At 46.3% G+C, this 21,578-nt stretch overlaps 1 protein-coding gene across 1 annotated transcript in view; it reads right to left on the bottom strand.

Moving 5' to 3' along the window:
- Positions 1-1,390: 1,390 nt before the first annotated feature.
- The window catches only part of LOC308317005 (protein crumbs homolog 2-like), a gene marked incomplete at both ends in the record, with an annotated part of 37,618 nt that continues 17,430 nt past the window's right edge, over positions 1,391-21,578 (bottom strand). Inside the window, 15 exon segments of the mRNA XM_080765795.1 lie at positions 1,391-1,612; positions 1,787-1,913; positions 3,745-3,861; positions 4,401-4,858; positions 5,289-5,713; positions 6,157-6,322; positions 7,155-7,535; positions 8,005-8,180; positions 9,280-9,472; positions 10,356-10,607; positions 11,161-11,252; positions 11,255-11,575; positions 11,578-11,751; positions 17,469-17,582; positions 19,281-19,466. Of these exon segments, the coding sequence (XP_080621921.1) occupies positions 1,391-1,612; positions 1,787-1,913; positions 3,745-3,861; positions 4,401-4,858; positions 5,289-5,713; positions 6,157-6,322; positions 7,155-7,535; positions 8,005-8,180; positions 9,280-9,472; positions 10,356-10,607; positions 11,161-11,252; positions 11,255-11,575; positions 11,578-11,751; positions 17,469-17,582; positions 19,281-19,466 (3,404 nt within the window).

The raw sequence follows: 21,578 nt of genomic DNA, 5'->3' as shown, positions 1-21,578 counted from the left end.
AGACTTTAGAGGGAGATAAGGGAACATTGTCTGGATCAACACATTTTCTGGATAAAAAAACAAACGAAAGCGAAACTCATTCATGTACGAAATGCCAAATCACTTCAACCTCTACAGCAGCGCAATAATTCAGGTCTCATGTTCGACTTAAGGTTTTCTCCAGTTTCCGGCTTTGGGAAAGCGTTGTTTCCGTTGACAAATATTAATTTGTCCAGTAAGAGTATTACAATCCCAATCCCCTTAAATGTAATACCAAAATTCAACATATCTTACAGTGACTTTAACCTTTTTAGAGCACATCACATATCTTTACATAATACATCATCAAAGACAGACAACATACAGTATATTTACATAGTGACAAAATAAAGTACAGTGGTTTGCCTATTAAGCTATACTTAGTGCACATCGATAGAAAAATACAATGATTCCGAACACCAAAGTCAGTGTTATCCGCATTTCTTTGCAAAACTAGCAAGGGCGTCATTGATGTCCCACAGGTAGATCCGTGTTCTTGGGTCAAATCGATATATAATCCACAAAGTCTCGTGTTCACAGTGGGTCCAGTAGGGTCACATATAATAGACTCTCCACCCGACGGGAATGCCTGAGTATCGCGCCGCAACAATCCCGAGTGTCCATTTACAGCTCTGAGAGCAAATTGAACACCGATGACTTCACCATGCAGCCAGTCAGAGACACGCAGGCCTCTCGGCCACAGTCATGTCCCTAGTATCCGTGCATGGCCGCCTGGCTGAAGCTCAAACCTCAGCAGTTTCCCCCCAAACAAAGGGCTCAGCCATTGATCACCCTGACCCCAGCCGCCACCTCTGTCCCCGTCCCGTGTGCAGGCAGGCCCCCACCATTGGCAGCGTAGCACCATGGTGACAAGGTCCTCTCCATAGACATAGAAAGGTATAGACTTTGCCTTTGCCTCTGGAGGGCGTTCGTCATGTGCACTCAAGTGAGGACAAGCTTCCGCGTTGGTGCTTCACTATAGTCTCGCGTAGCCAAACAACCATTGCAAGAGGCAATACAGTCTGGCAACGCGAGACTATAGTGCTTCACAGAAGCTTCCGCGTGCGGCACAGAGCGAGCAGACATTCGGGGTCTGACAAGTCCCGGAAAAGATGCGCTGTGATTGGGCCAGTAGTCACTTGAATGGCAGCGTGGTCGTAGCGTGCCTTCCGCACTTCCGGCGCACTTCCGCCGCCACGTCGAAACGCGACCCTCCAATGAACTGCAGCGGCCAATTGTTTTACTCTCCCCAGGTGCGACCATTCATTCATTGGCCCTCATGGACACCTCTTAATGAACGTCTGTGCTCTGAGGCAGAGCAGCCAGCTCCTTCGTCCTCCTCCTCCTCCCTCTCCTCTCCTCTCCTCTCGTATCATATCAGCCTCTCTTCGGGGGGCACTTTGAGCACGCTGCCCATCTCCAGCCGCGCCCCCGCCACCTCCTGGTTGCTGGGGCTGTAGGTGCCCTCCGACTGGCGCTTCTTCCGGGCTGTCATGACCAGGAAGGCCACGGCCAGCAGGGCTAGCAGCGCGCTCAGGGTGGTGAGGGGGATCGCCACCAGCAGCCAGGGCACTCGCTCCTTCTGCTCCTGTCTCTGTACAGCAGGGTTGGGGAGAGAGAGAGAGAGAGAGAGAGAGAGAGAGAGAAAGAGAGAGAGGGGATAATAGAAGAGTGTTGCTGCAAAGCCATTTTTTGAATATATATTCTTTCGTTTGAGACTGACCTAGAAACATGTTTTTATATATTATATTATGCGCATGCCACTTACATTGCTTTCACACAGTCTGCCACTGAATCCGGACACACACTCACACTGGAAGTGATTGAGTCGGTCCAGACAGGTGGCGCTGTTGAGGCACGGGTTGGACTCGCACTCGTCCACCTCTGTCTGACATCTGGAACACACAGCATCACACATATAGGCTTTAAACAGAACGTGCTCCTCCGTCGACTAAAACTAAGACGAAAAATATTCGTCGACTACCTTTTTTCACTGACGGACACAAAATGGAAACTAAATTAAAACTAAGCTATGATGACTAAAACTAAGAGTAAATATATTGACAAATAAAAACTAGACTAAAATGTTACGTAGGAAGGGACTAGTGGACAAAAGATCCAGTATAAGTCAGTTTACACTTGCTTGCATGCTGAAAATCAGTGTAAAATCAGCCATTACGACTGCATCAAGGCCCGCCAAAACTAATTTTAGACGACTAAATCAACTGTAGATTTAGTTGACTAAAATCTCATGATATTTAGTTGACTAAAACTAGACTAACGCTAAAACATTCCAGGCGACTAAAATTTGACTTAAACTAAATTAAAACTATTCAAGAGAAAACTAAAAGCAAATTTTGCGGTAAAAAACAACACTGTCCCGGACGCCCCAAACAGACCACTGTCACAAATAACCCAACATAGCCCATATCTACAAGCTCTCAATGCGTCGCAGACTTATCAAGAGCTTGCAGATATTCACTGCACAACATAGGAAACATGCTGGCTTCTATGGAATCCAATACGACGAACAAACACTAATACATAAGTGACTGCCAGCCAGTCTTCTTGGAAAAGGTCCCACATTTTACTTAACTCCACTACAGTCATCGTCGACTACTATATTATGTCAAATGTTGTAGAAGGAACAAAGCAGTTTAGATTCATTTTCAAAAGAATAACTTTTTAAATCACCTAATTAAAAAGGGAATATTTGGGTGTGTTTGTCTCGGGAGAGCACCGACTGCTACAGAATGCAGAGGGTGGGAGCCAGGCAAAGTGAGAGATGGGATGGGAGCGGCGCGAATTAAGGCGAGAGACAGGGAGAAGACTGATTGATGATAATCTGAGTGCCAGTTTACCATGGGTGGGTTGACGCTGATTTTCCATTTGTATTATTCAGAATTAAAAAATGAACTAAGTAAAGTATGCAGCGTAGTTTTAACTTTGGATGAAGTGATAGGCATATTCATACTTTCTGTGTACTATACCCTCTCATCATGACACACTATTGTAAAGTGAGTGGCGGCTTTGGAGTCAAGCACAGTTGTTGACTAAGGCCTCACTCACACTGTTGCAACATGCATACAACATTTGTCTTGTGTCTTGTCCGTGTTTAATGGCCGCCTCAATGCATTTCCAATGGAAGTCACATGGTTTCACCAAACATTTTTGTTTGATGCAGGGGAGGGGGGGGCAGAAAACAGCCATCAAACAAAAATGTTTGGTTAAACCATGTGACTCCCATTGGAAATGCATTGAGGCACAATGACACACAGAACACACAGGACACAAGTGGTAGACGCAAGACACACTTGTGTCCTGTGTCTTCTGTGTAACATGGTCGCCTTAATGCTTTTCCAATGGGAGTCACATGGTTTGAAGACACAACCTTGTTGCATGGGGGGGGGGGGGGGGGGGTGGCAGAAGACAGCCATGCAACAAGGTTGTGTCATGAAACCATGTGACTCCCATTGGAAATGCATTGAGGCGGCCATAACAAACAGAAGACACAGGACACAAGTGTGTCTTAGGTGTGAGTGAGGCCTTAATAGACTGTTCGACCTCTGGGTGTAACGCAAAAGAAAGCAGAAGACTAAATCTGTACTCAAGACATACGGACATACATATGGACACACATAGCTGTGCATATAGGAGACGGTGTCCCACCGCTCAAAAAACAGGACTAAAGTTTGGACAGGTGTGCAGCGCTGTAACATGACTCACCGGCTCCCAGTGTATCCCGGCTGACAGGTGCAGTTTCCCCCCCAGACGCCTCCCATGCACACGCCTCCGTTCAGACATTCTGTACTGGCGTCGCATGCCACCGGAGGGAAACGCCATCTATGGGACACACACGGAAAACATTAGGGGTCCATTTGTGTTCCATTTGTACAGTCTTCTGAGTTACAGACCCATACCATAAGTGGTTCTTAGTCTAACGATCATTTAGCTGGGGATCCCCTGGATCTCCCTCAAGGACCCCACCTTGAGAACCACTGTCTTAACCTGGGCGGGAACCCCTTCTGGTGTTGTAAGCATTATGTTACGCTTTAGCAGCTAAAGCGGCTTTATTTTTCAATAGCTAAAGTTTAGCTATTGAAAAATAAAGCCACTATACGAGCTTGTAGATTTTTGAAAGATCCTGAAAATGTGGCGCAAATCTTTGAATATATATTCTTTCAGAGCAAACGTTTTTAACTCAAATCTTTTCTTCTGGGGGAGTCTCTGGAACAACATATTTTCAGATGGGGGTTAGGGCCAAATACAAAATCCTATCATTAGCTAAAGCCCCCCCCCCACACACACACACACACACACACAAAAAGAGAGAAAGGACTGTATCCCCCACCCCACCCCAGACACGTGTCCCGTATACTCACTGGCATCGTTTTCCCGTGTACCCAGTGGGACAGGTGCACGTGTGTCGTCCTCCCGCCTCCTCCAGGCAGCTGCCCCCGTTCTCGCAGATGAACTCCAGGCAGTCGTCCACCTCCTCCCGGCAGTCCTTGCCCGTGTACCCGGGCTGGCACTGGCACCGGTAGTCCGCCAGCAGGTCGGCGCACGTGCCATAGACGCAGGGCGCCGAGGCGCACTCGTTGGTCTCCGTCTGGCACACGTCGCCCTCCCACCCGGGGACGCAGCTGCAGTTGAAGTGGTTGAAGCGGTCGTGGCACGTGCCCTGGTTGAGGCACGGCTGCGGGGCGGCGTCGCACACCGGAGCGCCGCGGCACCCCGCCGTGGGAACGCGCCCGCCCCCCAGCCGCCGGAACTGCGACACCTGAGGGGCGTCGGCCGGTGCGTCGGCCGTCAGTGGAAGGTAGACTCCGCCCAGCCTCACCTGTTTTAAAACAAACATGGGTGAATTCTCCTTCTACTACACTACTGCACTGCCACGCACCCACGTGTGGAATGCCCTGACCCCCTTCCCTCAAGTAATGCACACAATCCACCTTTCAGCAGGCCAAAGGGAGAGGAAATGATTGCTCCTCCCTTAGTCAAGTGACTACCCCCCACCTCTTCATAACCCTGTCCTTTTTTCCCCCAATCTTTTTTTATTATTCCTTTTTTTATGATGATTTGAATTTTGTTGTTATTTTTCATGTCATAATTATGAATTGAATACCCAGGACCTGAATGGAAACAAGACTGCAAGGACTTTGTTTTTTTTTACTGTGATATCCTTTTGGACCAAGTGTTTGACTGTAATCTGTACCGTTTACATTTCTGCCTAATAAAGTATTCAATCAATCAATCAATCAATCATTCACCTCCCCCAGGCACCCGGTGAAGTTGGGCGCCAGCCACACGCTCGTGTCGTTGAGGAAGTCGAGGTTCCCGCCGACGCCCAGGCTGCCGCCGGCCCTCCGGCCGTCCACGGTGAGCCGCCAGCGGGACGCGGGCGCCGCGGGGTCCGCCATGGCCAGGCTCACGCGGTGCCACGCCCCGTCCGAAACCGGCACCTCGCTGGTGAACGCCAGCAACTCGCCGTCCCGGCCGCGGAGCTTGACCAGCAGCGTGGAGTTGAGCAGTCCCAGGCAGAAGTGAGCGGAACCGTGGGGGCCCGAGGTTCTGAGCAGCACTCCGTTCTCCTCTCTGGTGCGTAGGTCCACGGTGACGCTGGTGACCGGGTTGACCAGGGAACCGTTGGCGCTGTACTGCATGGCGTTGTCCTGGAAGGTGGCTTCAGTTAGGCCTGCATGAAGATGTTCATAATGAATTAATTGCAATTGCAAGCGGCGAACAGTCGACGCCAGTCGTCCTCACTTCCCACATTCACACACCAACGGTGGCGAGCTACCATGCGAGGCACCGGCCGGCTCATTGGAGGCAATGTGGGGTTCAGTGTCTTGCCCAAGGACACCTCGACATGTGGACAGGAGGAGCCGGGATTCGAACCACCGACCCACGGATCAATGGACGATCCGCTCTAGCCACAGCCGCCCAAGATTTACGTATGAACTCATGCTATTCTAATTATTTTGACGATAGAGTTATGCTATGTAATAATACCATATAATGCTATGCTGCCACACGCTACTCATTGTCTAGGGAAAGAACCAGTTTACCCCATCTGGGTTTAATGTCGTTTTATCTCAGAGTGAGAGGAAACAGTGGGGAAAGACAGCGTGTACTCACACTCATAGCCGTCCGGTAGGTCCACACACTGCACGTCCTCAGAACACGGTGTGTCAACACACCATAACCGTGTCTCACATATCCTTCCGGAGAAGTTAACGGGACAGTCGCACCGAAAGTCATTCCAGGTGACATTACACCGGCCTTCATTCATACAGGGCTTATTCTGCAGAGAGAGAAAGAGAGGCACGCACACACACACACACACACACACACACACACACACACACACACACACACACACACACACACACACACACACACACACACACACACACACACACACACACACACACACACACACACACACACACACACACACACACACACACACACACACACACACACACACAGAGAGATTCAAAGTGTATTCAAAGTCAATTGGCCAAATCTCTCATCTGACGTGACCCCAACAGTGCAAGCTGGAGAGAAGCCTGCACATTCTTCCACCTACAGTTCACAAGTAACTGCTAGATCCAAATTCGTTAGGACTATAATGCCTTGGGAGACTTGGAAAAAGCAGCACATTTTTTGTTTTATGCATTACATACTGTAGTACATTTTATAATACAAAATTAAAAATTATAATAAATGATGGCTTCATGTGATTTATTTTCTACATTTTATAATTTAAGAAATTGTATTAACTGTAGTAACGAGCATATAGACAAAATGGAAAATGATATAAGGATATATTCAATAATATGACAGAGATTAAAACACTACATGTCCCGATCTGATCACGTGATCAGAATTTGGGCCGATCATGTCATTATCAAATGATTGGGAGCAAAAAAACGTGATTAGGACATCCCTAGTATCAATATTATGTTATTGTATTATATGTGATTTTGGATATTGTACTATTGTGATATATATAAGTGTTCTATAATTAAAAATATAAATATCGGATCAGGAAAAATCGTTATCGGCAGATACTCAAAATCAAATGATCGGAATCGGATCGAGACATCCCTAATTGCTATACTTTTATTCACCTTGCAGGTGTCGTCACTTTGGCACCCCGCCAGCACGTTCTCCGAGGCGGTCGCGCGGTAGATCTCGTCCTCTGCCACCGGGGGGCGCTGGTCTCCCACCGTCAGGTGCTTGTGGTCCAGCCGAATGTCCTGCAGGCAGCCCTTGAAGTGTCCCCCCCATGATGAGGAGGAGGAGGCGGCGGCGGGGGGAAGCCCCCCGACCAACGCCACGTCCCCGGCCTCCACGCTGACGTTGCCCAGCGCCAGGTGGTTCCCCGCCTTGGGGAACACCATGTGACCGTAGCGCACCCTCACCGTCACCAGCTGGTCGCGCCCGTCGCTGACGAACCGCGACTCCGACAGCAGGGTAGTGTGCGGGCTGTAGACGGCCACCGTCCCCTCCTTCAATGAATGAATGATTGAATTAATTATTGGAATTATTTTGGTGTTTTACAATTTACATGGTTAAAGTTATATAGTGATTTCACTTAATTCAAATATCACTTTTTTTTCTTTCTTTTTTTGGATAATCCCCCTACTATAGAGTGTGCTGACCATATAAGGAGTTCCTACCTGTACCCAGTGAGCCCCTGTGGTAAAAGAAACCCCTAGTTTCGGTTTTGTTAGCGGGTGAGAAAGCCTTCATGCATTCAGGATGGGAGGGGCATTCCTCCAATCATAATCGAGTGATCGAGTGCATCTTGTTACCGGGGTGGACCACTTTGCTACATTTACATAAACAGAAGTGACACCGAAAATCTGTATGCTGAAGCCGAAGCTGATTAAGAGTAATAAGACGTAGACTTTGTCGTTTATGTACCTACAGTACGTACTCATATCTATATCTCTGCTTCATGCCCAGTGTGTATACCTTGAGGTAGACGGTGAGATAAGGGCTCTGGTCTCGGCTCAGCTGCAGCAGCAGGCCGTTGGGCTTGAGGGAGCGCATCACCAAGGAGATGGTGAAGTTCTCGCCGTGGTCCTCCTGGACGGCGAACGAGGCGTAGCTGGACGAGTTCTCGTGGCCGAACGTGAAGGCAGGGAACTCTGTGGTGGAACAAACGCAACATTTTTGTCAGTGATTCAGCATCTAAAATATATATAGTATACAATTGAGAAGAGCACACTTTGTGCGCAGTTCGGTTGGCCAAGTCATAGACCGTGACGTATGCGGACATTGAGGAGTATGAGGAAGTGTCGTTTCCACCTGTGCTCTGTGGCCGTGATACGTCACTGACTTTACCTCCCAGCTTTGTGGCTGTTCGCAGTTTCCCTTTCTGTGTTGCGATGGACCTATTACAGAGAGTGCCCACACAACCTGCCTAGCACAGACCGATTACACAGGGCCGACACAACCTGCCTAGCACGGAAAAAAACGTGTGTGTGTGTGTGTGTGTGTGTGTGTGTCTCACTCAGATTGCACTGCCACATAGATCCATTCTTCTTCGAACACGTACTGTATACACATACACAGATGCAAACTCACGTGCTGACAGAAATTCATACTCCACACCACTAAATTATGACCTTTCCAGAACCAAAAGTGATGTAATGTTTTCCCTATAATTATAACTTATGAAACTTGTTGCATTACAATTTGCATCTGTCTTGAATTTTGATGTCATTTGGTTTCTGTTAACAAACTGCACTTGTGTGTGTGTATGTCTCTCTCTCTCTCTCTCTCTCTCACTCTCTCTCTCAGGGGTAAAGTGATTAAACTGACTATTAACACATTTGGCTGGGGACCTCCTGGAAACCCCGCCCCCCCCCCCCCCCCCCCCCCCACACACACACACACACACACACTTTACAGCATGCTTCTGCTCCAAGCCCCCAGTAAGGCTATCCAACATTGAAGCTGCCACTACCTACTGACGAAATGTGGAATTGCAGCACTTTCATGGAGGTGGACGGACGTTCATGACGTCACATGCGTAAGCCCGGACCTCCGGGGCTATAGGCTAGGCTAAACTTCCGCTCGCTCGAGCCATTGAGTTATAATTGTACTTCCGGCAGTCTTCCGGGTGCTTCAAAACGCCACTGAGCAACTTCTACTGAAATGAATAGCCCGGGGAGGGGGGGGGGGGGGGCTAACGATCCGGTTCGGTCTCTATACTTTTAGTACTCTATGTTATTACTCTTATACCTTCCTGGCATCGGTCCCCGTAGTACGGCCGGCGGCAGTCGCAGGTGGCTCGGACCCAGACGTCGACGCAGCGGCCGCGCTGGGAGCACGGCTCCGCCTGGCACCAGTCCTCCTTGTGGCAGCCCAGCACCAGGCTGCCTGTCTCCGCCATGTTGCCCATGAGGTCCTGAGGCAGGAGGAGGTGGTGGTCCACCTGGAAGGGGAGGTATTACTGTTGATTTCTCACAACAAAGTCATGATATAGTTTCAGTCATATAGTCTCTCTTGAATTTGAATACATTTTCATTTAGTTTTAAAACACATTTTAGTCGACTGAAATGTTTCAGCGTTGGTTTTAGTCGACTAAGTATCATACGATTTTAGTCTACTAAATCTGCAGTGATTTAGTCGATTAAAATGTATTTTGGTAGGCCTTGATGGTGTCGTAATGGAGTTGGTTGCATGCTGAGAATTGCCGATCTACAAGCTCGCAACCAGGCAACCAAGCATGAAATTACATGTCTTAGTTCTACTGGATCTCTTCTCCACTACTGTAGTTCCTCCCTAACATTTTAGTCTAGTTTATATCATGTTGATGAAATTGTCCAAATATTTAGTCATAGTTTCAGTCATCATAGCTTAGTTTTGAATTAGTTTCCTCAGTGAAATAAATGTGGTCAATGAATATTTTTCGTCATAGCCCAAACCACACCAAAGGGTCCGTTTGGGACAAAACGTTTTTTTAAACCTATTGAAAAATAGCAGATCTACAAGCTCATAGGTCTGCTATTATTGAAAAACCGTGAAAATGTGGCGCAAATCTTTGAATGTATATTTTTCTATAACGAACGTTTTTAACTCAAATCTTGAAGGGTTCCTGGAATAACATACAGTATTTTCAGATGGGGGGGTCGGTGGCCAATTACATCCTTGACATGAAATATTGATACAGAAACAGGTATGTCAGAAAACTGTCAGAATTTAGAAGCCTTTTTTTTTGTTGACGTCAGGCCTATAAATGGGTTAAGGTAGTCCACACCCATGCAACTCCTTGCAACTCAAGGAGGCTTTAGAGTCGACGGAATGAATTCTCTAACCTGGAGGTCCTCCATGCAGCCCACAAAGCCCCTCCCGCTGGCCAACCGGGCCAGGTACTCCTCCGGAGCCCCTCCCACGTACAGTTGGCGGAAGGCGCCGGGCTCGAGGAAGAGGAGGTGGTTGTTGTAGCCTTCGTCACTGACCACACACCCTCCCTCACCGTCGCAGGGCGGCGGACCCTCCACGGCCAGGACCAGCCGGCCGTCGCCCACGCTCACCGTGACCCCGTGCCACTCTCCGTCGTTGACCGGCTGAGGACAGAGTATACCAAGGTTATAGTAGTTTGGGGATTTTTCATTATAGTTTAGTTTTGGTTAGTATGAGTCACACATTCTTTCTAATTCAGTTCGTTTTAATTCGCTTTTAGAGCGGGTTTGCTAGTTTTTATTGTTCGTGACAAAGCTTAGTTTTAGTGCTAGTAGGCCTATTGCGTAATTAAAACTATTTAAAAAAATATATATTCAGTTACTGTTGGTAATGAGAAAAACTAAAACTAAGGGCATTTAGTCTATAACTTCAGTTAGTTATCATCTTTGTTTATGGAACCAAAGAGAGGACTAAGAACTAAAACACATTGATTTTACAATATTAATTGGGGGTCCCAGAGATAGAAATGCCATTAAATGGGGGTCCGTCCGTAGACTAATGCATGTCAAACTGGGGGTCCTTGAAATGAAAATGGTTGAAAATCACTGCTAGAGCCGTAAAAAATCTTCTCTTATGGAGGTCCACGGGCTATAATTAGTGTCATTCTGGGGCGTCCTTGACATGACAAAGTTTGTGTAAGCGCTGAACCATACTGACCTTGGGATAGAGCACCCGCCGCAGACCCCTCTGGGCCTTCACCCTGGCCAGGAGCAGACCCCCCAGCAGCTCCAGGGAGACGAAGCGCTCCGCGTCGCCCGGTAGAACAGCACCATGTCGGGCAGGGTGGTCCGGAAGCGGAGGCGCGCGTGGAGACCCACGCTCGGGTTCCAGTGGTCTGCCGGGTCGGCCTCTCGCCTGGTCCTGTTGTCCTCCTCCTCCGCCGCGGTGGGGAGGGGCAGCGTGACGCGTCCGTACCCGTCCGACGCAAAGGAGAAGGTGGTGGAGGCGTGGCAGCGCGCCCCCGCCCAGCCCGCCGGACACAGGCAGGTGTGCCGTGCTGGCCGTCCGGGGGTGAGCTCGGGCCGGCAGGTCGCTCCGTGCTCACAGCGGTGCTCCCGGCAGCCCACCAGGGCACGTCGCAGTCGCGGCCGCCCCACGGCTCCGGCTCCGCCTCCTCGCCGCCGGGGCCCGCCCCCACCCGGGCACCGGGGCAGAGGCACGTGTATGTGTCCGCGCCGTCCACGCACGTGGCGTCGTTCTGGCAGGGGGCGCTCTCGCACTCGTCGATGTCCACCTCGCAGTGGACGCCTGGACGACGGGAGAGAACGAAGCGTTATATACAGTATATACCCACGGTTGGTGGGAAAAGTACTAGTGTTTTACTTAAGAAAAAGTATCAATATACCGCAATGTAGAAATACTCTGTTACATGTAAAAGTCCGGAAACATTTACTTGAGTAAAAGTGCAAAATTATTGCTTCAAAATGTACCAAAAGTACTCATTATGTAGAATGTCTCATTTCAAGTTTTCAAATGTATAAAAAAATGCCTGTAATAATAATCAAAATCACAAATTAACTATAGCAACTAAAGTTTTCAAATAAATCTAGGCATATTGGAGTAAAAGTATATTGTACTTTTACTCCAAATATGCCTAGATTTATTTGCCTCTGAGATGTAGTGGAGTAGAAGTAAAAGTACTGGCAATTGAAAATACTACTACTAATAATAATAATAAGTACAAATACCACAAAATTGTACTTAAGTACAGTACTGAAGTAAATGTACTTTACACCAGAGTTGATATGGAATTGGAACCTAAAAATGTCCACCGGTTCCGTGAAAGCACCAATTGGTTCCAAGAATCTAGAACGGAACCAGTTCTACGACCAAAGTTCTTTGGTGGAAAAGGTGCCAGACTGTCCCTGCAAAGTGTCTATAGCCTGAGTTATATTTAGTTGTGTGTGTGTGGCTGTGGCAACTAACCATGATGGAAGTCAGATTTCTGACATTATCATTTATTAGCACTATCATGAAAAATTTACTTAATTGCTCAGTCGAACAAAAGCCAATGTTTTGTTCTTCCGGAAACCTACAAACTCATTACAAAGTAATTTAGCTGCCTCTATTAGATAAGCACACACACGCACACGCACACAAACGCACATGCACACACACGCACACACACGCACATGCACACACACACATGGAGGTTTGATGACGCAAGTGCACCTTAGGAAGGATTCTATCATCATCATCATCGTGCAGAAAATGTAATTACAGTGCAGGAAAGAGGGCAAATATTTGGTTAGACAGTCAATTCGATTTGCGGTCTTCTGTGACACTGTCAAATCAATATTTGTGGCATTGACAGAATCAGCTAGAGCTGCTAGACCTTCGAAATAGTGTCCGTTATGTGCATGCCACGAACACACAGGCCTGCGGTTTATCTGCTCGTACGAGACATTCTTTGATTCAGAAGGCAAGACGGTCAAGGGAAACATTAAGCCCCGCGAGACGAGCAGCACAGTCACCCTGCATTAGCACACCTTTAGAACACTCTACACTATAGTGTCAGTGGTTAATTCTCTTTAGAACACTCTACACTATAGTGTCAGTGGTTCTCTTTAGAACACAACACACACACACACACACACACACACACACACACACACACACACACACACACACACACACACACACACACACACCACACACGCACGCACACGCACACACACACCTCAGCGTTCAAGGTGCTGTATGGTGTATAGTGCACTGTGTAGGCCTGCCTACCTGTCAGCCTCCTCCAGGGCCCTGGCCCACCGAAGCATGCCAGCAGCAGCAGCACTAGAAGCCCCCTCCTCGTTTCCCCATCATGCTCCACACTGAGTCCACAGGACCACCACAGCACATGCAGCCGTTCTATTATCCTACGGTATATACTCTCCCTCGCCCAGGTCAGCGCAAGCAAGCCAGGCAGATCCCCAAAGTAGAGACACCACCAGGTCCTGTACTTTCTGTTTGCTTCTCTCTCTCTCTCTCACACACTCTCTCTTTCTCTCTCTCTCTCTCTCTCTCTCTCTCTCTCTCTCTCTCTCTCTCTCTCTCTCTCTCTCACACACTTTCTCTCTTTCTCTCTCTCTCTCTCTCTCTCTCTCTCTCTCTCTCTCTCTCTCTCTCTCTCTCTCTCTCTCATCTCTCTCTCTCTCTCTCTCTCTCTCTCTCTCTCTCTCTCTCTCTCTACAACAGCACTGCCTCCACTCCCCCACTCTGTACCAGGCAGGATGAGCCCTGCCCACCATTCCCTCCCACTCTCACCGCCCCCACACCCCCCACCACCATGCAGCCCACCCCTCCCTTCCATCCTCCTCTCACCCTCCCTCCTCTCTCTCCCTATCCCCTCCCTTTCCTTTCCTTTACTCACTAACTTCTTTCTCCCTTACACCCCCCACCCACCCCCTCCCCTCATCACTTCTTCCCTCCCTCCCTCCCTCCCTCCCTCCCTCCCTCCCTCTCTAATGGCCACAGCCTATCCCAGACAGAGCTGGTCATAAGCTCCCAGCCCCCCCCCCCCCCCCCCCCCCCCAGCTGGCTCCTGTCTGTGCTGACAAGAGGAATGCCGCGCCACGCCATGCCGCGCCGCACGCACTGCACTCACTCCCCGACCCGTCCTCCTGATCAATGACCCGTCCTGTAATTATTAGCCGTCCCACTGATGGACGGACGAACGCCACTATCAACAATTAACACACTGCATTTTAAAGAATACATTTCTGTTTGCCTGCTGATCCAAACCATGTCTGCATGCCGCCTTGCACTCGGCCCCGTTCAGCACCCTTGCTTTGGGATGAGGAAAAAGGATCACATCACGATGGAGTACTTTTTATTATTATTTTTTTTACTTTTATATGGACCCGATTAGAATGAATGGGTTATCCAGCCAATGTTTTTCTTCTTCCATCCGGAATGTATTTCAATTATCTGACGTGTCATTTTATTTTACTGATTGAATGACACATAAATGTAATCCAATCCAAATAAGTCTAGTACAGGATTCAGAGTTGTACTTTTCTGACACTGTTTTCCTCACGAGAGAGAGAGAGAGAGAGAGAGAGAGAGAGAGAGAGAGAGAGAGAGAGAGAGAGAGAGAGAGAGAGAGAGAGAGAGAGAGAGAGAGAGAGAGAGAGATAGAGAGGGGTTAGGTGGGCTATGATAACATGTCTTCCACCACCACACTGTAATAAAGTTGTGTTGCTATAATATCAGTGATGCTCAAACCTTTTCTATGTCATTGACCTCCCAAAATGATATGTAATTGGCCGTGGAACCCTATATAAAAATATTTAGTTTGAGGGACTCCCCAGAAGCAAAGATTTGAATTAAAAATGTCTCCATAAAAATATATATTACATTAAGTATTACCAATATATTAAACAGAATAAAAAATGTTAGCAAATCTAATATATTCAAAGATTTGCACACATTTTCACAATTTGTCAAAAACAGCCCATCTACAAGCTCATAACACGGCACAAATATGATATGAGCTTGTATATCTGCTATTTTTTTAATGTATAAAATATGGCTAAGATCTAAAATGACACAAAAGCTTCTCCAGGTCTAAATGGGTGTGGGGGGTGGGCGACAGGGCAGGACACTAAAGCTTCTCCAGGTCTAAATGGGTGTGGGGGGTGGGCGACAGGGCCGGATCTCCTAAATTGGTTTAGCAGCCAGTATTAATGGCGGTGTTAACCCCTTCTTTTCCTCACGTGCGTGAGCGAGAAGTCAACATAACACGTGCAAAAGAAAGGATAATAGGATCATAATTTCCCTCCTGCTCTAACTATTGTGTCTTTGCCTGTTGCGTCACTGTGGTTTCATCAGTCATATAATTATGAAAGGCAGATGTAGTGATATTGAAAATGTCATTGTTATTGTTATTTTTTTGTCTTTATCCCCCCCTGAAATAATTTAACGTGTAGAACCCATTTGAATCATTAAGGGCTTGATTAGTCTCATAAGAAGCTTTCTGTCGTAATCTGCTCTCCCCCTGATAGAGAGAGAGACCAACTCCTCTTAATAGCTAATCTGGACAGCTGACATATGGTGCTAATATAGTCCTACAGTATGCATCTGCATATATATACACGCACATGCATGAATAGAGGGTATGTATGTGACATCATCATCATCATACCCGGAAGTTTTGCAAGAATGCCTACTGAGTGGCCTTGACATCCATCAGAAAAGTCCTATCTGATTGCATGAAACAACATCAAACGACGTTGAACTCACTTTGCCACTCGATTTGCCACTCACTTTATGAAGGGTATATGCACATGCATGAAGTGAGTGGCAAATCGAGTGGCAAAGTGAGTGGAAATTGAAAAAAGTGACAATCTGCATTCAAAGATTTTCCTAGAAGCTTTGCCATTGGTCCATTTGCCTGTCTAATTCCTGATTGGTTAGTGATTTCAACCGGGGTTTTTTTTGTTGACCAATGACAAAGCTTCTAGGAACATCTTTGAATGCAGAGTGTGGCCCCTGTGTCACAGAGACTACATTCTTTGGGAGCGTTTTACTCATTACTGGCTGTCTGAATACCAAAAAAAAGATCATTACTATTTTGACATAATATTGTTTATGTGAGAAAAGGTGTTGCAATGATACTTATTTGGTGATGTTATCTCTTTGCTTTGACAGATGACAAATCTCCCAATGGTTTGTGAAGAGCCATTAGCAGGAAGAAGCATGAACCCATTGTTGTTTGGACTAGGAGATTCAGGGATTCAGGCTATCTCTCTCTTCAGTACATTTTCTGTCTATTGACTGATACTATGCAGGGGGGGGGGGGGGGGGGTCAGTGGAGGTGTTTTTGTTAAGAGATAAATGGTTGGTGTCCAGAGACAGATTAGGGACCACATGCACCCCTACTGGCCCCAATAGTCTCGCATTACCAGACTGTTGCCTCTCGCAATTTCCAAATGCTTTCATCATACAGTCTGGAGCAACGGAAGAGCTGTCATGAGACTCCTCCCCACTTCCAATCGTCTTTACAGTCGCACACATTTATCCTAATATAAATATAAATATAAATCATTTAAGCATATATATATATATAGCTTGCTGTTTAGCAGAAAAGGAAATAAAAGTTAAGCTCTAAAGATATTTTAAAATATATTTTCGTGAACGGAAATGGCAGATCAGCTAAATTCGGGGCGCAACCCAGGACTCTTTAGCTAGTGGAGATGCAGTGTAACGACATGGATTTCTAAACAAAATTAGTTCAATGCCAAATGCTGTGTTCAAGTTCAGGAGACTTCGGAGAAAAAGCAATTCTCCTAGAATATTTACCTTCCGGCATGGCATGGAAAGGAGTGGCATTTGCATTTCTTTCACCATTAGTAAATGCTGCATTCGTGGTCTGGAACGGGCAGTTGTTTTACAGACGGGTAAAAGTGCAGGGGCTGAAGCCCCCTTTGATGTCTATGTGTGCACGTCCCTGCTGGCTACGTGAGACTACTGGCCCAAGGGTCACATTCACAGAGCCTTCCCTCCAGTGCCTTCCTCTCAGGTTTACTACTGTGCAGCCAGTGGTCAGCATTGATTTTAGTCCGTGACGTATATATGAAACGTACGAAAAAGGAGGAGGATGTTCACTTGCGACCCGCAAGTTGGGCAACAGTGGTCTAAAGTAACTAAGTAGAGTACTTGAGTAAAAGTAACATGTTGAGGTACTTTTTTGAGGTACAATCTCACAATGCGTCTCTTCAAAATATGTTGTATACATTTTGAACTTTGAATATAGGAACATTCTGCACAATGACTATGACTTTTACTGGTAACAGAGTTTTTCTACTACTGTACATTGCAGCTTTGATACTCGCACACACGCACGCGCACACGCGCACACAGACACACACACAGACACACACACACAGACACACACACACACACACACACACACACACACACACACACACACACACACACACACACACACACACACATGGGAGGGTTCCTACCTGTAAAGCCGCCTGGACACCGACACTGATAGGCATTGATCAAGTCCTCACAGCTGCCTCCGTTCTGACACGGAGCAGACTCACACTCGTCCACATTTACTGAACAGTTCTCTCCTGTAAGAAAGAACAACACACATTTATTCAACAGTTCTCTCCTGTAAGAAAAAACAACACACATTTATTCAACAGTTCTCTCCTGTAAGAAAGAACAACACACATTTATTCAACAGTTCTCTCCTGTAAGAAAAAACAACACACATTTATTCAACAGTTCTCTCCTGTAAGAAAGAACAACACACATTTATTCAACAGTTCTCTCTGTAAGAAAGAACAACACACATTTATTCAACAGTTCTCTCCTGTAAGAAAGAACAACACACATTTATTCAACAGTTCTCTCCTGTAAGAAAGAACAACACACATTTATTCAACAGTTCTCTCCTGTAAGAAAGAACAACACACATTTATTCAACAGTTCTCTCCTGTAAGAAAGAACAACACACATTTATTCAACAGTTCTCTCCTGTAAGAAAGAACAACAAACATTTATTCAACAGTTCTCTCCTGTAAGAAAGAACAACACACATTTATTCAACAGTTCTCTCCTGTAAGAAAAAACAACACACATTTATTCAACAGTTCTCTCCTGTAAGAAAAAACAACACACATTTATTCAACAGTTCTCTCCTGTAAGAAAGAACAATTAACACACATTTATTCAACAGTTCTCTCCTGTAAGAAAGAACAACAAACATTTGTTCAACAGTTCTCTCCTGTAAGAAAGAACAACAAACATTTGTTCTCTCCTGTAAGAAAGATCCAACATTTTCATTTCTGTCCATTTCAGTAAGGACGCACTGTGATTGGCCAGTGCACTTGTGCAAGGACGCGCTGTGATTGGCCAGTAGCCACTTTGAGTATGGGCAAACGCTCTCGCCAGAAGATGATTTACTATTCTGTCCATATCGGGTCGCAACTCCAACGGGGCTGAGTCGGCTACGAAAACTTTGCTCACGTTCGACATGGCAACTTGTGCGCTTTTGCACGCTCAGTGGTCTCTCTCGTGCAGAGAGTGTACAAATGGAACCAAATGTTCTGGTTCCATTTGTACAGTCTCAGAGCTACATATACCGTAAGGGTCCATTTGGAACCCCCTCAAGTAATGAATAATATTAATAATGATGAATTGCATTTTTATAGCGCTTTTCCAAGTACTCAAAGTGCTTTACAATGGTTCGTTCATTCATTCATTCATTCATTGGGCGGTGAAGAGGCGAACAGTCTTCACTTCCTACATTCAGACAACAATGGTGGCAGGCTAGCACCGACCGACTCATTGGAGGCAATGTGGGGTTCAGTGTCTTGCCCAAGGACACTTCGACATGTGGCCAGGAGGAGCCGGGATTCGAACCGCCGACCCATGGATCATTGGACGACCTGCTCTACCGCCTGAGCCACAGCCACGCCCTAAGAAACCCAGAAAGCCCCTGTCTTGAGTGCAACTGGTCCTAGATTATTTTTGGCTATCGAGCAATAAGACGCATCGGACTCGGTAAAGGTAAACATTTCATGAGCACATCTCTACTACTACTCACCACCAGTGAAGCCAGGCTCACAGTGACAGATGAAGACTACTACAGACTACTACTAGTACAGACTAGACTACAGACTACTACTAGTACAGACTAGACTACAGACTACTACTAGTACAGACTAGACTACAGACTACTACTAGTACAGACTACTACTAGTACAGACTACTACTAGTACAGACTAGACTACAGACTACTAATAGTACAGACTACTACTCACCAGTGAAGCCAGGCTGACAGTGACAGATGAAGCCGGCTGCGTCCTCGTAGCTGAACTGTAGCGCGCTCAGCTCAGACACGACGCCATAGTTGAGCACGTTGGAGCGCTCGAAACACTCGCCTCCGTTCTCACACGGTCCCAGTACACACTCATCTATGTCCGCCTGGCAGTTCTCCCCCTCGTACCCTGCAGGACACGCACACGCATTACACACACACACACACATGGTCACATACTGTACACATGCAGACAAATGTAAATGCATGTGTGCACAGACATTCAAATACACACACACAAAAAAAGAAATGCACCCAGCTACACAAACATACAACATGCGGTCAGTAACGAGCCTAGACAGAGGGTCGTAACACTAGTATATAAAAACAACACTTAAAACAGTCATTTAAAAGTGTGTGAACCCATTCTAGTGGTGGGTATTGTCTGCAACCTCACGATACGATATATATCAATATATTGATAATATATATCGACAAAAATCTTATGATATTTAGTCGACTAAAACTAGACTAACACTAAAACATTCCAGGTGACTAAAACTATTCTTCTAAAGATATTTTTTTGGCTTTGTCTGCCTTTATTGATATGTTAAATGAAACTATTCAAAAGACTATGACTGAAACTAAAATGTAAAATTGCTGTCCAAATCAACACTGCCTTTAAGACTGGATTCAGAAAGATCTGACATCAAAATCCCCTAATTGAAAATACCCTAATTGAACTAAGGCGGAGAATTATACTGCAGAGAATTTCACAAGTTCTGCTTGGCCTTTCTTTTTTAATTTAGATCCCTAATCCCTTCCTCTCTCTGTCAGAATGATGACAGCCGTATTTAATCACAGCAAGACGACGCACACATTCTGCACTGTTAGTTATTGCAATGTGCTCACGCATCACTTTTCATAATTCAACACAGCACTGAACACAGGACTCAACAATGATGACTGCACAGGTTTCTCTAGTTCTACACATGGTGGCGCTGTGACAACAAAAAGCTGCTCCTTAACCTTCTCTTGGCCTCTATAATCTCACAGGTCGTAACACATTCTCTTCATCCATGTGATTTATATGTGGGAAGCCACAGGATGCTCTGATGGAGGTCATCTGACTGAAGGCTAAGATCAGTAAATTAGTTTTTTTTGGGGTTTTTCTTTTTTTTTTGGGTGTGCAGACATTGTCTTTTTGAGAGTGTACAAATGGAACCAAATGAACCTGTTGTTACAGACCCACAAGGGTCCATTTGGTTCCAAACTGTCATTTAGCTGGGAGGGGAACCCCTGGAACTCCCTCAATGACCCCTGGGGGGGTCGTTAGCGAATAGTGCGGCAGTGACTCTGCAATGAATGAAAGTGACTCTGCCAATTGTGACTCTGCCACATACAAAGTGATGCTTCATTTCAACATTACCAGGCAGGCGCCCCTCATTTCACACGAGTGTGATTCTTCTAGATATATTAATATCAGAAAGATGTTTTTATTATGACTAACGGACAGTGATTCTGAAAATGTTTGATGTCAATGTAGAGCATCAATAATATGTATTTGGTCGGACTCCCATTTGAAAATATGTTGTGCCGGCAGGGACCGCCATGGGCGGATTTAAAGGGGGTGCAGGGGGTGCACTGCACCCCCTGGCAAAAAAATAAAATAAAAAAAAAAGATTTTTTTTCTTTTTTTTTTTCCCAAACTTAACTTATGGCTTCTGACTGTAGTTTATAATCATCTCTCTTATCATGATATGATGCCTCGCTGTACGGCTGTAGTGCATGTGTGTATGTGTGTGAGCTGCTGTACTACCTAAATAACTCATTTTTAGGGGTTAGGGCATTGTAAAAACGCTAAAATAATAAAATAAAGGTTAAAAAAATCGCGAGTCGGAGTCGATAGCCAAGCAGTCGCACCCCCTGGCGTCAGGTTCAAAGTCCGCCTATGCGCATACCAGATTAGTGTTAGATTGTTTCTTTAAAATTGCAGATCTACACAACATGAGCTTGTAGATTGGCTATTTTCAAATCTGTAAAGGGTTGAAGCGGTTATCACTAAGGCTGCATGCAAACTATCAGTGGTGGAAAAAGTACTCAATTGTTTTTGCTGGGACCCCCTGGAAGGGACCGCACTTTAAGAACCTCTGACTGGCCCTAACTGGATCTGGAAGTGGGGTCCCGTGGACCCAGGGAGTACTCCAGACCCAAAAGAGACATCTTATGTTTCCCCGTGGCTCAAACATAGTGAACTACACGTTGCGTGGAATATTGCTTAAGCATATTGTCAATGTGTTGT

The sequence above is a fragment of the Protomyctophum bolini genome (assembly GCF_963924005.1).
Source record: "Protomyctophum bolini genome assembly, chromosome: 6".
Taxonomy (NCBI): Eukaryota; Metazoa; Chordata; class Actinopteri; order Myctophiformes; family Myctophidae; genus Protomyctophum; species Protomyctophum bolini.
The sequence above is the reverse complement of the archived record's forward strand: the minus strand, read 5'-3'. Positions and strand labels throughout refer to the sequence as shown.